This window comes from Magallana gigas, chromosome 4 (assembly GCF_963853765.1).
Source record: "Magallana gigas chromosome 4, xbMagGiga1.1, whole genome shotgun sequence".
Taxonomy (NCBI): domain Eukaryota; kingdom Metazoa; phylum Mollusca; class Bivalvia; order Ostreida; family Ostreidae; genus Magallana; species Magallana gigas.
Genome location: NC_088856.1, coordinates 50,743,408 through 50,760,029, shown reverse-complemented (window position 1 = coordinate 50,760,029; position 16,622 = coordinate 50,743,408). Strand labels below are relative to the sequence as shown.

The window sequence follows — 16,622 nt, the reverse complement described above, 5'->3', positions numbered from 1 at the left end:
AACTTGACATACTTTAAATGGTGATTTCCTTGTTTATTCATCTGTTATATTGTGTTATCATTATTTTATATAAAGAACTCAAAACATCTTGTTTTTGTGCTTTTTACCACGCCCCGACTTTGTCATGTTTTACGATTTACTGTACCACTTTTCGGCTTTGCGATAACATAGTGAAATCCCTGTACATGTTGATTTCATACTCGGCATAATTTAATTTGAGTTATGCCCCTTTTTTCCTAAAGGAGCAGGGGTTGTGATACATAAACAAAACTCATTAAATTGTTCGTTTGATTTCATACGGTAATACACAAAATCGTAGACTTTTCAATACACAATATTGTGCAATCAGGCGTTCAATTGCGCTATGAATGTCTCAGAGTTTAATGAATTCCTTTTGTTTCTACATGTTATATATGCATTGATATTATGTCACAGTGGCGTCGAAAGGAAATTGAAAGAGTGGTGGGGGGGGGGGGGGGGCTAGACAAATCCCCAGAAGTCCTGACAAGCAAAAAAAAACCTAACCCTAAAACCTCTAAAAACGGGCCGGGGGGGGGGGGGGGGTTATACCTATAGTTCCAAAAACAATTCTTACCTGCCAGAATTGTTTTCCCCCAAAATCATGAAATTCCTAATCCATGGGGGGGGGGGGGGGGGGGGGGGGTTGTAAACCTATGACTCCAACTTCTCAATATTTCCATCTTTTCAAGGTTAATTTAGGAACAATTATCTTTGCTGCGAGAAAATGTGGGGGGGGGGGGGAGGAGCTAAGCCCCCCCCCCCCCAGCCCCCCCCCCCGGTTCCGACGCCTGTGCACAGTCAAATCAAAGAAGGTATATAATAACATATGGCATATTCGAGTTTTAACTTATTACGTCACTTCCCCCACTGCTGAACGTGCAAAGATGTAAACCAGCCGTAAACAATGATCGTTCAAGCTCATGGTTAAATCATATTCAAGAAAGTTTTCAAGCAAACTTACTTTTCCTTATTCGAAACAGACGACTAAATTCAAAAATTTCGGATAGTCGCGTGCTATAAACTAGTCTTAGCCGATAACTGGTACAGTACCAGTATGCCGCTAGATCTCTTCACAGACTTGCATACAAGTATAATGTTTTATGAAAAAATGGTCGCAATCTACATATAAATATAAATACATGTACTTCAATCATATTGCAAATTATGAAACGGTAAAATCTTTATATATCGCTGCGCAATTTTGATAAGCATGTATATTAAATTATATAGGCTACTAACCTTGAAAATATTTTCATCGTTGAAAGTCGTTTCAAGGAGAATAAAGCATTAATTAACTCCTCAAGATTGGGTTGAAATTTTGCGATGAAATAATTCTTAAATCCCATGAATGCGCAGGGCCAAAAGAAAAAAACAATTTCCAAATGTTAGTGTTTAGACGTCTTAAAATTATTTTGTACGTACGGTTACTTTTAAATTATGACGTAATTTTTGACGTCATAAAGCAGACCCCTCCCAATGACTTCATGATGGTTATATCTTCGTTAACCTACGGCCAGGGACACCGATTTCATTAACGACTGCATGGTCATAAGATGCTCTTATAATTCGCGGTTTAAGAGATGATATTTAACTGAACTTACGAATCGAAATATCCAATTTACTTGAATTCTCTTTTCCAAGGACGAAATCTTAAACCAGTATTAGACAGCTTTTAACATCAACATATATTAACCAAAACGCAACCCCCACCATCTTTGTATAATCATGATTGTACTTTTTCCGGCATGTTGGATTTGTTTTCATTTCCAACAAGGTTGTTAGTACATGTATGAACTAACACGTAGGGTTAATAGCACATTGTTATCTGCAGCGTAGTCAAGAACTAGTAAATAAAAGATGCATACAGCTTTTTTTTTAAACAGATGCTTACAAATTTTGCTGTAATTTGAAGATAAATAATATGTTTTACGGTGCTACCGTTCTGGCGAGCGCAGCAAGAATTATACACATACCTTGCATCATTGTCAACTTAAATTATAGTTTTATTTAGGTATCAACGAACGTCAAAGAATTTTTGAGAGAGTATATTGCTCTACAATAAGTATGCCAAAGGTACTAATTTTAATGGTTATGATACATACAGCGCAACCCACTTCCCAGAGAGAGAGAGAGAGAGAGAGAGAGAGAGAGAGAGAGAGAGAGAGAGAGAGAGAGAGAGAGAGAGAGAGAGACCGGTACCTGTCTGTAGGTGTGTAATTTCCCACTTTTAAATTTAATGGTCTGACTATATCCCATATCTACATAATTTTTTTAACTGTTTATTTTTTTATTTTATTCCTTTTTAATTTATTTCAAAATGTCCTATTGTTTATTTCCTCCCTACTCATTCATGCACAATTAGCTTAAAAATGGATCGATATGACAGTAAAGTATGGCTCTTGCTAATATATATACATAAAATCTCTATATTAAAAAAAATTAAAAACAAATCACACGTCAATGAGGCAGGTATCGCAGTCTGTACTGAAATAGCTAGTACACGCATTACAGATGTTTGATCCACCTCTAAATTTATCGCGGGAAATATAGCGCGAGTGCACTGTGACGTCATCCATGACTTTGTTCGTCTTTGTTTACGTTTCTCGACTCATTACGGAGGTATGGAAGCATGTAACAAATCTTTTGAGTCTCGCCAAAGCATATGCGGTACTCAAAACGTGTCTTCAAACTTTAAGTCACTGTAAATTACGAGTTAAAAGTCGGCCATTTTTGGCATAGCACCACGGGTGAAAACATTAGAGAGCATTATGGGACGTAGACAAAAAATTTTGTTTGATGAACTGTAGGTTTAGCTCGTTCTTTTTCCCGCGCACACTGGTTCTTAGAGCTCGCTTCGCTCGCCGGCGCTGCGCGCCGGCGAGCTGCGCTCGCTATTACGATATCAAGAAAAACCCCGTGCAATTGGGAGAAAAAAAACCGGGCAATTTTCGTATCTCACAACTGAAATATTATAAACGCATAAATTTCGCGATCCGTTGCAAAAATCTGTTTATATCAATGTGTCATTTTGGCAAATTAGCGCGTAATGTTATGTAACTAAACGCATAACTTTTGAGATGTAACGCGAATAAATGCACTGTTAACTTTAGAAATATATTAGCGACTATATTTCAAGTTATACCATGGGATACTATTTTCAATATAAGGCATAGGTGTCGGAACTCAACCGGGGCCGGGGGGGGGGGGGGGACTTTTTTTAGCATCGTAGCAAAGTGGGTTGAGGGCAGACTCATCCAATCTTGCCTTGAAAAAAAACCAACTCAAAAATACTTTTTAAATAATTGAAAATCCTAATCCGTGGGGGTAGGGGGCTAAGTGTACCTTTAACTTCAATTTCACAGTTTATTTCCTCTCTTTCATTTCAAATTTTACATGGTCCCAAAAACATTGGGGGGGGGGGGGGTGCAACTGTATGTTAATTTACTTTTTTATAAGTAAATTCAAGAAATTCAAAATATTTGCTGCGAGAAAACGTGTGCTGGAGGGGGGCAGTCCCGTGTCCCTGCCCCCATTCCAACCCCCCCCCCCAACCCCCCTCCGATGCTAAGTGCCTGTTGTTTTCCTGTAACATTGATTTTGATTGTTCTCTCAATTATTTATTTAATTTTTTGGTGTAAAATCTAATGTACATAACATTTTTATCACTTCTGATCATATTTTTCATATAAAAATCGCATTTCTAAATTGCACATATATCAGTTCGAAGTTCCTCCAAATAGCTTTCGAATTTCCTCCCAATCGTTTACCGATCCCGATGGAAAGTTGGTTCACGCATGCGCACATCCTGGTTATAGTGCCTGGTTATAGGATATAAAAAGTACTCTATTCTATACCTCTAGCTGCATGGGATTTCGATATTTACATAAGACCACTTATGAATAATGTTCAATTATAGACAAAACAGTTAACAATTTAGTTGCTTTAAAAAAATATCATACATGGGTATAAATGAAATTAATATGTTTTACGGTGCTACCGTTCTGGCGAGCGCAGCAAGAATTATACACATACCTTGCATCATTGTCAACTTAAATTATAGTTTTATTTAGGTATCAACGAACGTCAAAGAATTTTTGAGAGAGTATATTGCTCTACAATAAGTATGCCAAAGGTACTAATTTTAATGGTTATGATACATACAGCGCAACCCACTTCCCAGAGAGAGAGAGAGAGAGAGAGAGAGAGAGAGAGAGAGAGACCGGTACCTGTCTGTAGGTGTGTAATTTCCCACTTTTAAATTTAATGGTCTGACTATATCCCATATCTACATAATTTTTTTAACTGTTTATTTTTTTATTTTATTCCTTTTTAATTTATTTCAAAATGTCCTATTGTTTATTTCCTCCCTACTCATTCATGCACAATTAGCTTAAAAATGGATCGATATGACAGTAAAGTATGGCTCTTGCTAATATATATACATAAAATCTCTATATTAAAAAAAATTAAAAACAAATCACACGTCAATGAGGCAGGTATCGCAGTCTGTACTGAAATAGCTAGTACACGCATTACAGATGTTTGATCCACCTCTAAATTTATCGCGGGAAATATAGCGCGAGTGCACTGTGACGTCATCCATGACTTTGTTCGTCTTTGTTTACGTTTCTCGACTCATTACGGAGGTATGGAAGCATGTAACAAATCTTTTGAGTCTCGCCAAAGCATATGCGGTACTCAAAACGTGTCTTCAAACTTTAAGTCACTGTAAATTACGAGTTAAAAGTCGGCCATTTTTGGCATAGCACCACGGGTGAAAACATTAGAGAGCATTATGGGACGTAGACAAAAAATTTTGTTTGATGAACTGTAGGTTTAGCTCGTTCTTTTTCCCGCGCACACTGGTTCTTAGAGCTCGCTTCGCTCGCCGGCGCTGCGCGCCGGCGAGCTGCGCTCGCTATTATTTCAATTATGCTTCACAACAATAGCTTTGTATAATTGTGTATCAAGGCTTGTTGGTTAACCCAATGAAAAATCATGTTATAAACCAGTCTGACTGTCATTTTCAATAATTTACAAAGAAAATAAGTAACAAAGTTTCGGTGTTATCTTCAATTTTAACAACGATGCATCAAGAATACTTACTGTCTCTCCAAAAATAGTATATTGATAAAATGCTTTTGGCCTCCTGTTTAAAATGGTCTCAAATTGATCGAATCGTCAGTGCGAAACAAATGGTTGAAAAGAGAACACCAATGAACCCCGTTCATATTTTTTCAGATTTATTCCTTAATTAATAAAAGATGTCACAGTAACTAGCTGTAACAATTATCTGTACGAGGTCACAGTAACTAACTGTAACAGTTTTCTATAATGTTAATAACTTTTACATAATCATATGATCTGTAAGGGTCACGTGGTACACAGGTAACATAATGTAACAATAATTGTTTATAGCGTGTAACATCACAGTATCCAACTGTGGTTATGTGAGGATCACAGTAACCAACTGTTACAATTACCTTTATGGTACTACATGCTTGTAGGGGGTCATAGTAGCCAACTGTAACAATAATTGTTTATAGCGTGTAACATCACAGTATCCAACTGTGGTTATGTGAGGATCACAGTAACCAACTGTTACAATTACCTTTATGGTACTACATGCTTGTAGGGGGTCATAGTAGCCAACTGTAACATTAATTGTTTATAGCGTGTAACATCACAGTATCCAACTGTGGTTATGTGAGGATCACAGTAACCAACTGTTACAATTACCTTTATGGTACTACATGCTTGTAGGGGGTCATAGTAGCCAACTGTAACAATAATTGCTTATAGCGTGTAACATCACAGTATCCAACTGTGGCTATGTGAGGATCACAGAAACCAACTGTTACTATGTGAGGATCACAGTATCAAACTGTTACAATTACCTTTATGGTACTACATGCGTGTAGGGGGTCACAGTAACCAACTGTTACAATTACCTTTATGGTACTACATGCGTGTAGGGGTTCATAGTAGCCAACTGTAACATTAATTTGAAATGAAGTAATAGTAACCGACTGAAACAATTTTCTGTAGGGGGCACTTAATGTAACTTAATGTTAATCTGTAGTGGGGTCATCGTAACAAAGTGTTACAACCTGCTGTGGGATCACAACCTGTGTAACCAACGGTAACAATTATCTGAGCGGCGTTATCCTAATCTACTTAACAATTATCTATATAGCGCGTCACTTTAATCAACTGTAACATCCATATTCAAGAAGTCTTAGTAACCAACTATAATCAGTAACCGTAACAGTAACCAAATGTAATAGCTATTTGTAGAGGTCACATAAACCAGCTGTATTGACCATTTATTTTGGTTCACAGTAACCAAATGTAATAGCTATCTGTTTCGGGTCACAGTAACCAACTGTAATAGCTATATCTGTTTTGGATCACAGTAACCAACTGTATAGCTATATCTGTTTTGGATCACAGTACCAAATGTAACAACTATCTGTAGGGGGTCACAGTAACCAACTGTTGCAGCTATCTGTACTGGGTCACAGTATCGATCTGTAACAATTTTCTGGACAGGGGTCACAGTAACCAACTGTTACAGTTATCTGAAGGGTGTCTCAGTAACCAATTGTAACAACTATCTGTATTGGTTCACAGTTACCAACTGTAACAACTTCAACTTCAGCCATGTTTGATAACTCTGAATTATCCGGATTTTGTTTTATGTGTACCATAACTCCGTCTGTCTTTTAAATGGATAAAATTGGTTAGACATCTAGTGATAATATTAAGATAAGTTATCTAACAAAATGATTGACTAAGTGGCTTCAAGGAGATATACTACTTATAGCTAGGTTATGGGGTACGAGCCCCCTATGCATCGGTACCTTTTCTTAATTTGACTCCACCTTGTATATTAATTCTATTACATCCATCGTGACTACATTTTCATTAACTTTGTAAACTGGTAAACTGAATAAATACCATTAAAAATTTCTTTTTATTTCATTTCATTTATCAAGTATGAAGGACATGCCACATTTTGATGATGAAAATAATACTTTGAGGCCGGGGTCGGAGCACCTTAACCTTTAACAACTATCTAAAAGGGGTGCCGCTAACCAGCTGTAACAACCATCAGTAGATCGTCTAAGTAATTTGAACAGTAACTATTATTTGTAGTGAGTTCATCATAACAAACTGAAATAAAAATATGATGAATTGATGATCTGTAAGGTTCAGTGACCAAATATTACAATTATCTGTCCGGAGCCACATTCACCAAATGTAACAAATGTCAAAAGGAGTCACAATAACCAATTGCAACTGTAATAGATATCTGTATACAAGTCAACTATAACAAAATTATCTGTGAAGGGTCACAGCATCTAACTGAAACGAATATGTGCCTCAGTTACCAATTGTAACAATTATCTTAAAAGTGGGTTCATCGTATCAATTAATTATCTGTACGGCATATCTCACTAATTAACGATAACAGTTACAGTACCGATCAGACCCAATCTAACACCAGAGTAAACCCCAACTAAACCCCGGGTTTACTATTTGAAAATTTGGGTCCACTCGGGGTTTACTTGGATATTGCTTTTAAGTACGCACTGAAGTGTGAAGCAGACCCGTCTTTAATCTTACCATCCTACTGTCTGTAATTTATTCCGAATGCACAGTAAGCGTCTGTTTAAATGGGTATACTACTAACTGGGTTTACTCTCTGTGTCCACTCTGGGTTTACTTTGGGTCCACTCTAACCCAGGGTTTAGTTGGTGTTTACTTTCTGTTAGGTTGGGTCTGATCGGTACTGTATCTGTAGAGTGTCTCAGTAATTAACGGTAACGGTTATCTGTAGGGTATCTCAATAACAATCTGTAACAATCATAATTATGTAGGGGTTCACAGAATCAAGCTGCAACAATTACCTGTATGGTAACCAAATATAACAATGATCTATTTTGGTCACAGTAACAAGCTAAAAGTTATATATATATATATATATATATATATATATATATATATATATATATATATATATATATATATATATATATATATATATATATATATATATATATATATATATATATATATATCAGAAGGGTGTCACAGTATTTATCTGTATGTGATTACATTAACCAACTGCAACATTTATCTGTTGGGTGTCACAGCGATTATCTGTATGGGATTACATTAACCAAATGCAACAGTTATCTGTTGGGTGTCTCATTAATTATCTGTATGGGATTACATTAACCAAATACAACAGTTATCTGTTGGGTGTCTCAGCAATTATCTGTATGGGATTATATATTAACCAACTGCAACAGTTATCTGTTGGGTGTCTCAGTAATTATCTGTTTGGGATTACATATTAACCAACTGCAACAGTTGTCTCCCAGCAGGCATTTCAACGTTGATTCAACGTTGGAACAACGTCATGCCTCAACGTTGAAATGACGTTGAATTTTGGTTGAATATGAAAGTTGAATGGACGTTGAAATTTTGACGTTGATTCAACGTTGATATCTGACGTTGTTTCAACGTTGATTTAACGTCTTCTGACGTTGTTTCAACGTTTAAATTTAGTTGATATTTGGTTGAAATGCTACAACTGTTTGACCTTGAACACTGATTTTTTTTTCGCTAATTGCAGTGAATCATTTTGCCTCAAATTATTTTATGAACAACATGACACCAGAACAAATATCATTAATCAATTTATTCAAGAGAGAAACAGTTAAATAAATTGAAAGTATCACTTAAAATCACTGATGGATAACCTAGCTCACATCTGTAGCCAGCTTTTCACAAAAACATTAGTTTAAGAAGATGAAAAAGAGTAAAATCATTAGTTCTGGTCAAGTGAACGTGAAAAACAGTCAATCTCTTCTCCTTCTTCCACCTCCTCCCACACGCTCCGGGGCATATTTTAGGAATTTAGCCAAATCTTCATTGAATTTTGATTCTGTATACTGTGTATGAGATGTCAATACAGTTTCTGAAACAGACATAAAGGTGCTTTATAATATATGTTCCTCTGTATATATTTTTTTCTTTACATAAAGACAATTCAACCAAAATTGGATCCTTTGATCTGCTCCAGTGGCTTTTTCCTTGCAGATCACGGGATCTAATTTCAATAAGATTGCCATAAAGATAACACACCATTTTTAAAAAGATGTATACTGTAGATTCCTAATTAAACACAAGGAATTAATATCCATGTAAAATTGCCAAAAGCACATCTCGCGGATTTTATGATCTCCCTATTAATTTTTGGCAGGTGTAAATTTAATGAATATATATGATAAAAATTATGTGTTCTAGCAATTTGATGCATTAAATAATTGAATCGCAAAATGAAGTAATCATGAAAAATGAGGAATCTACAGTACTCTGCGTCTGCACCAACTAATCAAATTATGTTTTAATTGTTTCAATCTACATGTACTACAAATGAGAAATTTGACAGTAGTAAAAATCAGAAAACATTTTACCTTTTATAAGGAGGTAGAGTTGGGAGGAACCAAAAGCTTTCTTTCCCCGTTTTCCCTTCATGTTTAGACCAGCCATGTACGAGTTTGTCATAGTTCTGAAAATAAATTGAAATATGTCATACTTCAAATACTTAGTATTTCATATCACTCTGAATACAATGTCATACATTGATTTTTTCAATAAATGATCTTTAATTGTTCAGTAACATCATTCTTTATTTACCCTAACATTGCTTTCTTCATGTGGTCAGTACCATCTGTACCTCCAATCTTTTGAAGCAAGAATTTCTGAAATGCAATTGTTCATTTTCATTCATACTTTGTAGTGTTACTGCAATATATAAATTTACATTCCAAATATTTTTTGCATGTAAAGTGTGTGAAAAGATACTGAAGTAATAAGACCGTAACACACAAACGGAACTCAAAGGTTAAAATGACGAGTTTAACCGTGACATAACAAACTTTGAACGCTGTAAAATGCAACGTCACAAGCAAGAATCAAAGTTCACGCTTGTGGCTGTTACAATGGCTATTCCATTAATTTGAATTTATCCTTAGAATAAAATAGAAATTTTGACATATAAATCACATTTGCAGACAAAGCAAGAAGTTAGAAAAATGTAAATATAAGCTTTAAATCATTATTTTTTGAAAGATATAGTCTCATAACTGCAGCGGTGTGTGCATACAAATTTTATAATGCGCATTAGTTATTTATGAAAATTTGTATGCACACACCGCTATTGTTATGATACAATATCTTTCATAAAATAATGATTCAATGCTCAAATGTATAATAAAGGAGAACATTATATTCATTCTATACACAATTTCTAATTTTAATTCTGCATTTCAGTCATTTTGTGTCATATCAAGAGAATAAAAAACCTGAGTCCAGCACCAAAGGTTTAATTTTTTTTGTAATAATTCCTGACTGTTAGAGAAAATCTTTGAGGGTTACTTCTTGTGATTTAACTTGAAGAATAATTCCCCTCATTTGATCAAGAATTTAGAGTTTATGTATATTCACCTCACCTCACCTAACCTCTTCTTGCCCGCTGGCACATAAGGCAGGCCCATTATGTATAGTATGTATATAAAAATACAACATAATTCTACACGAAACATGACAATTTACATCTATTTTCAATTACTTACAAAGCTGGCTTTAAAGTCCCTGTTTTCAAGTCTTCTGTCTAAGGCTTCAAATCCTTTCTCTGAGTCTATGGTAACAAGATCAACGTCTTCTGTATTTGAAGCTGTTGTTACTGGACTCTTAAGACGGTCTCTTATTTCAACAAGAAGGTAGAGGACTCTTCTCTGAAATCCTGTGAAACAGAATATAACTAAGTATTAAACATTTAACACCCAAGGCATCATAAGCAAAAATTCTAGTCTCATAAAAGGTCCCTTGAATTGAAAATTTGTAACACATCTAACTGTACTCACTTTCTTCGGTCATGGGAAAGGAGTCTGTTGAGGACTGATGCTGCTTTCGCTTAGAAAGAGATGGAAGTGTTGGGGTGCTCTCTACACTTAACCTGCTACAAGGCCTATCATAGCTCCTGGAATGTTCAGATCCTTTGTTAAGTCTTTTTGGGCTTTCTCTTCTCAGGGTTGACAGTGATTGGGAAGGCCAAAAATATCAATGGGACTATGGCCCCACAGTTATTAATTTTAATGGGCCATTTTCATAATGAAAGGGCCATCTATTTATTCATTGGGGCCATTTTGTAAAATTGAAATTATCAAGGACCAACCTAGAGCAAAACAACTTTTATAAAATTTAAAAACTTAACCAACTGGTTAAATTTCATTTATTTGATGTGTTTATACATTTCACTGATGCAATTCTTGTTATGGTGTTTGCTTAATGATAAATAAAATCAGTCTCTGTACTTCTGTGTTTTTTGGAGGTATTAGTCAAACCCTTTGACCCAATTATTACCGTTATGTAGAGAATCTTTCAAACTTTGAAGATAACTGTAGGGAACGGTTTTTCTTATTATTAAAACATTAATTTTGCGAGTTATTAAATAATTACAATTTACAACTAATTGTAGTATCGACACTTAAATAAATAAACATCGGTTGTAATTTTCAATGCAGTGTGGTTGCATCACCCGTATTTATAACCCCTACAGTAACGATAAGCATGGTAAGACAGTTGTGAGTTTTAATAATCACAACAGGGATTAATTGAGGCTGTGAAAACGTCTTTTCAATTAGATAATCATTATTTTACTGCATTTGGGGTTAGTTTACATAATTGAGAACTCAGAATACTGGGCGACTTCAACTCCTCTTTCGGAGGAAATTCTGGAATAATCTACCACGCATAAAAGAGTGGAAACGTTTTTATTGGTTGTTTATTTCTGTTTTACCAAACACGACCAATGAAATTTGATGTTTTAAAACAAATGTATTAAAAGACGATTAGCTAAGTCGTACAGAGTAAATTTCCAGCGGACATCGCTAAAACTTTTATAACCGATGAGAAATTTGAATGCGCACTTCGGCGCGTAGAGTAATTGATTTAATGCGCCATTTTTCTCTTAAATGCGACTATGGCGCGTGGCGCAGGTCCTTCCCAATCACTGCGGGTTGACCTTTCACTGCTTTGTGACATAGAGTGCCTTGACCTATTGTGATGCCTGTCTCTGCTTTTTGATCTTGAAAATCTTGAGCTGTTCAAAGAGTGAACAGGACTCCTGGACCTTGAGATTCGTGACCTTTGTGTTGAGCGAATTGGACTTCTGGATGTTGAAATTCTTGGCCTTTGTGTTGACTGCGAATTGGACTTCTGGGTGTTGAAATAAAAGATAAAATTAAACTAAAAGATAAGATTATTACTTTCTATATACTGTATTACAAAACGGCTTCGATCAGTTGCCTGGGTACACTTATTGAGTATTAAAACTTGCATCGTTATGTTGGAGACCAAAGATCAACGAACAACAATAAAATCCCAATTCTATTTATAGTTTCACTCTTCTGTTAACTTGTACGTAAATCGGAAATTCTCTTAGTTAACTCGTCCAAAGAGTCATTCGTGATACGTGTGAACTATCGTACATAACATTACTAACGTTAGTGGTGAAAAATAAAAATAAAAACACCACAAAAAAGACCAAAAACTTAAAGACATTTTCAATGCTAACAATACTTTGATATTATTAGACTAATGTAAGTTAGAGATCGATCAATTTTTACATGCATTCTCTGTTCGTTAGTGGTGAATTCAAAAACACGCGCCATGCGGTTAAGCATTTTTTTCTAGCTTGGAAAAAAATAAAAACATTATACAACATGCATTATATAATTGAAAGAAACACTTACTTTACTATTTTAGAGGATGAAATCCAAAATGTCCTTGTATTAAAGGTCGATGTAGAATTTATAAATGCTGCTCCTCACGGTCTCAAGTTTGGAATGGCGTTCAAAATGGCTTCCCAGCTAGGATATCTTATCCCCAGCTGGACACTGGTTCTTTGTTTCAGTTGGCGCGGTAATTTGTTCGCGCCAGTAATTAATACTTGTCTGGCCAGCATGCGCTTTCAAGCTGAGCAGATATGGAGGATGTGCAATAGATCAATGGCTATCGCGCACCTTGCCGCATAATTTGTTTACATGCGCTAACTTTCGCCATAACTGAATTTATTTCACTATCAACAGTTTTATTCATTAACACTATATATATAAATGATTCATAAAGTTACTTAAATCATTTCAAGCTGTGTAGATATGGGGGGGGGGGGGGGGGGTTACAAGATCAATGCCTATCGCGCGCTTTCCGCATACATGTAAATTCTTTACATGTGCGATTTTTTGCCATCACTGATGATGTTTTTTCACTTTTTATGCCCACAAATTACAGAATTCAATAATTACACGAAATTATGAAAAATACAATTTTATAAATATATGTATGAGAAATTTGGTCGATATTGGTCAGAATATCTGACGTCTAACTAACGTTGAAAATTTGTCATGTTGATAACGTCTTTTTCTTCAACGTCGCACAACGTTGCATTTTGGTTGATCAACGTCGTCAACCATGATCAACGTATTTTCAACGTTGGTACAACGTCGTATGCCTGCTGGGCTGTTGGGTGTCTCAGTATTATCTGTAAGGGATTATATATTAACCAAATGCAACAGTTATCTGTTGGGTGTCTCAATAATTATCTGTATGGGATTACATTAACCAAATGCAACAGTTATCTGTTGGGTGTCTCAGTAATAATCTGTATGAGATTACATTAACCAAATGCAACAGTTATCTGTTGGGTGTCTCAGTAATTATCTGTATGGGATTACATATTAACCAAATGCAACAGTTATCTGTTGGGTGTCTCAGTAATTATCTGTATGGGATTACATTAACCAAATGCAACAGTTATCTGTTGGGTGTTTCAGTAATTATCTGTTTGGGATTACATTAACCAAATGCCATAGTTATCTGTTGGGTGTCTCATTAATTATCTGTATGGGATTACATTAAACAACTGCAACAGTTATCTGTTGGGTGTCTCAGTAATTATCTGTATGGGATTACATTAACCAAATGCAACAGTTATCTGTTGGGTGTCTCATTAATTATCTGTATGGGATTACATTAAACAACTGCAATAGTTATCTGTAGGGTGTCTCAGCAATAATCTGTATGGGATTACATTAAACAACTGCAACAGTTATCTGTAGGGTGTCTCAGTAATTATCTGTATGGGATTACATTAACCAAATGCAACAGTTATCTGTTGGGTGTCTCATTAATTATCTGTATGGGTTTACATTTACCAACTGAAACAGTTATCTGTTCGGTGTCTCAGTGATCAATTGTGATAATTATCTGGCAGTGGATTACAATTCTAGTTGCAATGATTGTATTTTAAGTAACTATGACATTGATATGACATCAGTCATTATAAGTCACCAACTATAACAATTACCTGTTGAGTTTCAGTCTTAGAAACCGACTGATATCTGTTGGGGGTCACATTACTAACTGCAATATATACTGTTTTCTGTAGAGGATCCCAGTATCTAACTAAAACAATTATCTGTAGGGGGTCACAGTAATCATCTATAGCAATAATACATCTATAATGGATTGCATTTACTGATCGTTTTAATTACCTGTAGGGGATCACATTAACCAACTGTAACAGTTAAATATCTGTAAGGGATTACATAAAAATTGTAACAATTATCTGTATGGGGTCACAGTAACCAAGTGTATCAGTTATATATCTGTTAGGAATTTCATTAACCAACTGTAACAGTTATATATCTGTTAGGGATTACATTAACCGATTGTAACAATTATCTGTAGGGGGTCACAGTAACCAAGTGTAAGTTATATATCTGTAATGGATTACATTAACCGGTTGTAACAATTATCTGTATTGGGTCACAGTAACCAAGTGTTACAGTTATATATCTGTAATGGATTGCAATAACTGACCGTCACAATTACCTGTAAGGAGGCACAGTAATTAAATGTAACAGTTATATATTTGTTATGGATCACATTAATCAACTGTAACAATTATCTGTCAAGAGTCACCAGATGTAACAGTTATTTATGTTATGGGATTACTTTAACCATCTGTCACAGTTTTATATCCGTAATGGATTACATTAACCAACTGTAACAATTTCTGTTAGGAGTCACATTATCAAATTCTAACAATTATCTGTAGGGGCTCAAAGTAACAAACTGTAAGAACTAACTGTATGCTATCACATTGTCCATATGAAACAACTATCTAAGGGTATGTATTACAGTAACAAAACTGTGATATGTATGGCCACTATGGGTCACAGTAATTATCTGCTCAGGGTCAAAATGACCACCAGTAACAATTATCTCTAGGGGCCATGTGTAGCATGAATAGCATCCATGATCCAACTGTAAGTGAACTGTAATCAGTGGTGGTCACAGTATCTAAATGTAACATTTATCTGTAATTAGGGCTCGCAATAACCAACTGTGACCATTATCTGTAGGATGTCTCATGATCAGTATTAAACTTTGTGAAAAATCTAACTGTAAATTTAACTGTAACAATCACGTAAACTCACAGGCATTGCAGTAAGGTGTCACATCAAGCTATTGCAACAGTTGTCTTAGGAGGCCCCAGTAATTAAATTTAACTGATACTAAGCTAGCTAGAACTGAGGATATATTTCTGTAAAAGTTTGCCATATAATTTTAAATTAAGCCACTACACAGAAATGAATAACTGCTAAATGTTGCAGTGTGCAATCAAAGTCGTGCAGAGGTCAAATTAAACATGGCCTGGAAATATTCTCTTGTAAGATGTACCTGTCCACTTCTTGAAAGAGAACGAGGCTGGAAACATGCAGATTCGATTCGAATCCTACAGTGGGCACTTAATGTTATTAACTGTGACCCCATCACATTGTCTCAGACCAAATGGCTAAAAATGTACATTGTAAAAGAGTATGCTGGTGGTTAACTTCTTATTAACCGTTTTATCAAGGTGAACATGATGAATGGTTCTCATTTAAATAGCACCAGTGTGGTATTTGATATGGCATCAGTCTTAACTGTTGTATTATTCTCCTTAATTAAGGCTAATTAAACTAATAAATGAAAAATATTTGATGGTTCAGAAATTTTGAGAAAATATCACCAATGGCTGCACACCCAGGGGTCAAAATAGACCTCCCATGGGGAGCCTCTGATATCCGTTCACGTCATCATTTTCCATCTTTTGGTGTGGGTCTATCATGTTTTTTCATGCCACACTTTCTCATCATTTCGGAAGTTCATCCAATCAAATAAGATCAATGTGTATCGCTTTGAGTTGTGTATGAATGAATGCAAGTGCGTGTCAAAGAAAGATCGACAGACAGAGAGAAAGGTCGGAAGTGAAAAGGTTGAGTAAGAGCGCATGCGTTGTGAAAAACCAAAATTCAACTCTATCTATTTCCATCTTTCCGTGAGATATGAAAATATAAAAACCAATATAAAACAGTTGTATGAAATACGTTTTGTGTGTGATATCACATTTTAAAAAAATCTTACCAATGTTGAAATAAGATGTTAAAATGAATATATTATTTATATCTTGTTCCTTT

The 16,622-nt window shown here is 35.3% G+C and overlaps 1 protein-coding gene across 3 annotated transcripts; it reads right to left on the bottom strand.

The window, feature by feature from the left end:
• Positions 1-8,713: 8,713 nt before the first annotated feature.
• On the bottom strand, positions 8,714-13,209 carry LOC136274908 (uncharacterized). 3 transcript variants are annotated; one of them, XM_066082796.1, is made up of 5 exons: positions 10,962-12,302; positions 10,671-10,840; positions 9,733-9,797; positions 9,510-9,604; positions 8,714-9,010 (listed from the first exon to the last, which is right to left on the bottom strand). In XM_066082796.1, exons 1-5 carry the CDS (start codon positions 10,972-10,974, stop codon positions 8,892-8,894), a joined length of 462 nt encoding a protein of 153 aa, XP_065938868.1. In that variant the 5' UTR covers positions 10,975-12,302; the 3' UTR covers positions 8,714-8,891. The 3 variants fall into 3 exon arrangements, 1 of the variants encoding a protein (XP_065938868.1); XR_010713358.1 differs by lacking the exons at positions 9,733-9,797; positions 10,671-10,840; positions 10,962-12,302 and adding an exon at positions 12,852-13,209; XR_010713357.1 differs by lacking the exons at positions 9,733-9,797; positions 10,671-10,840; positions 10,962-12,302 and adding an exon at positions 12,366-12,465.
• Positions 13,210-16,622: the final 3,413 nt, after the last annotated feature.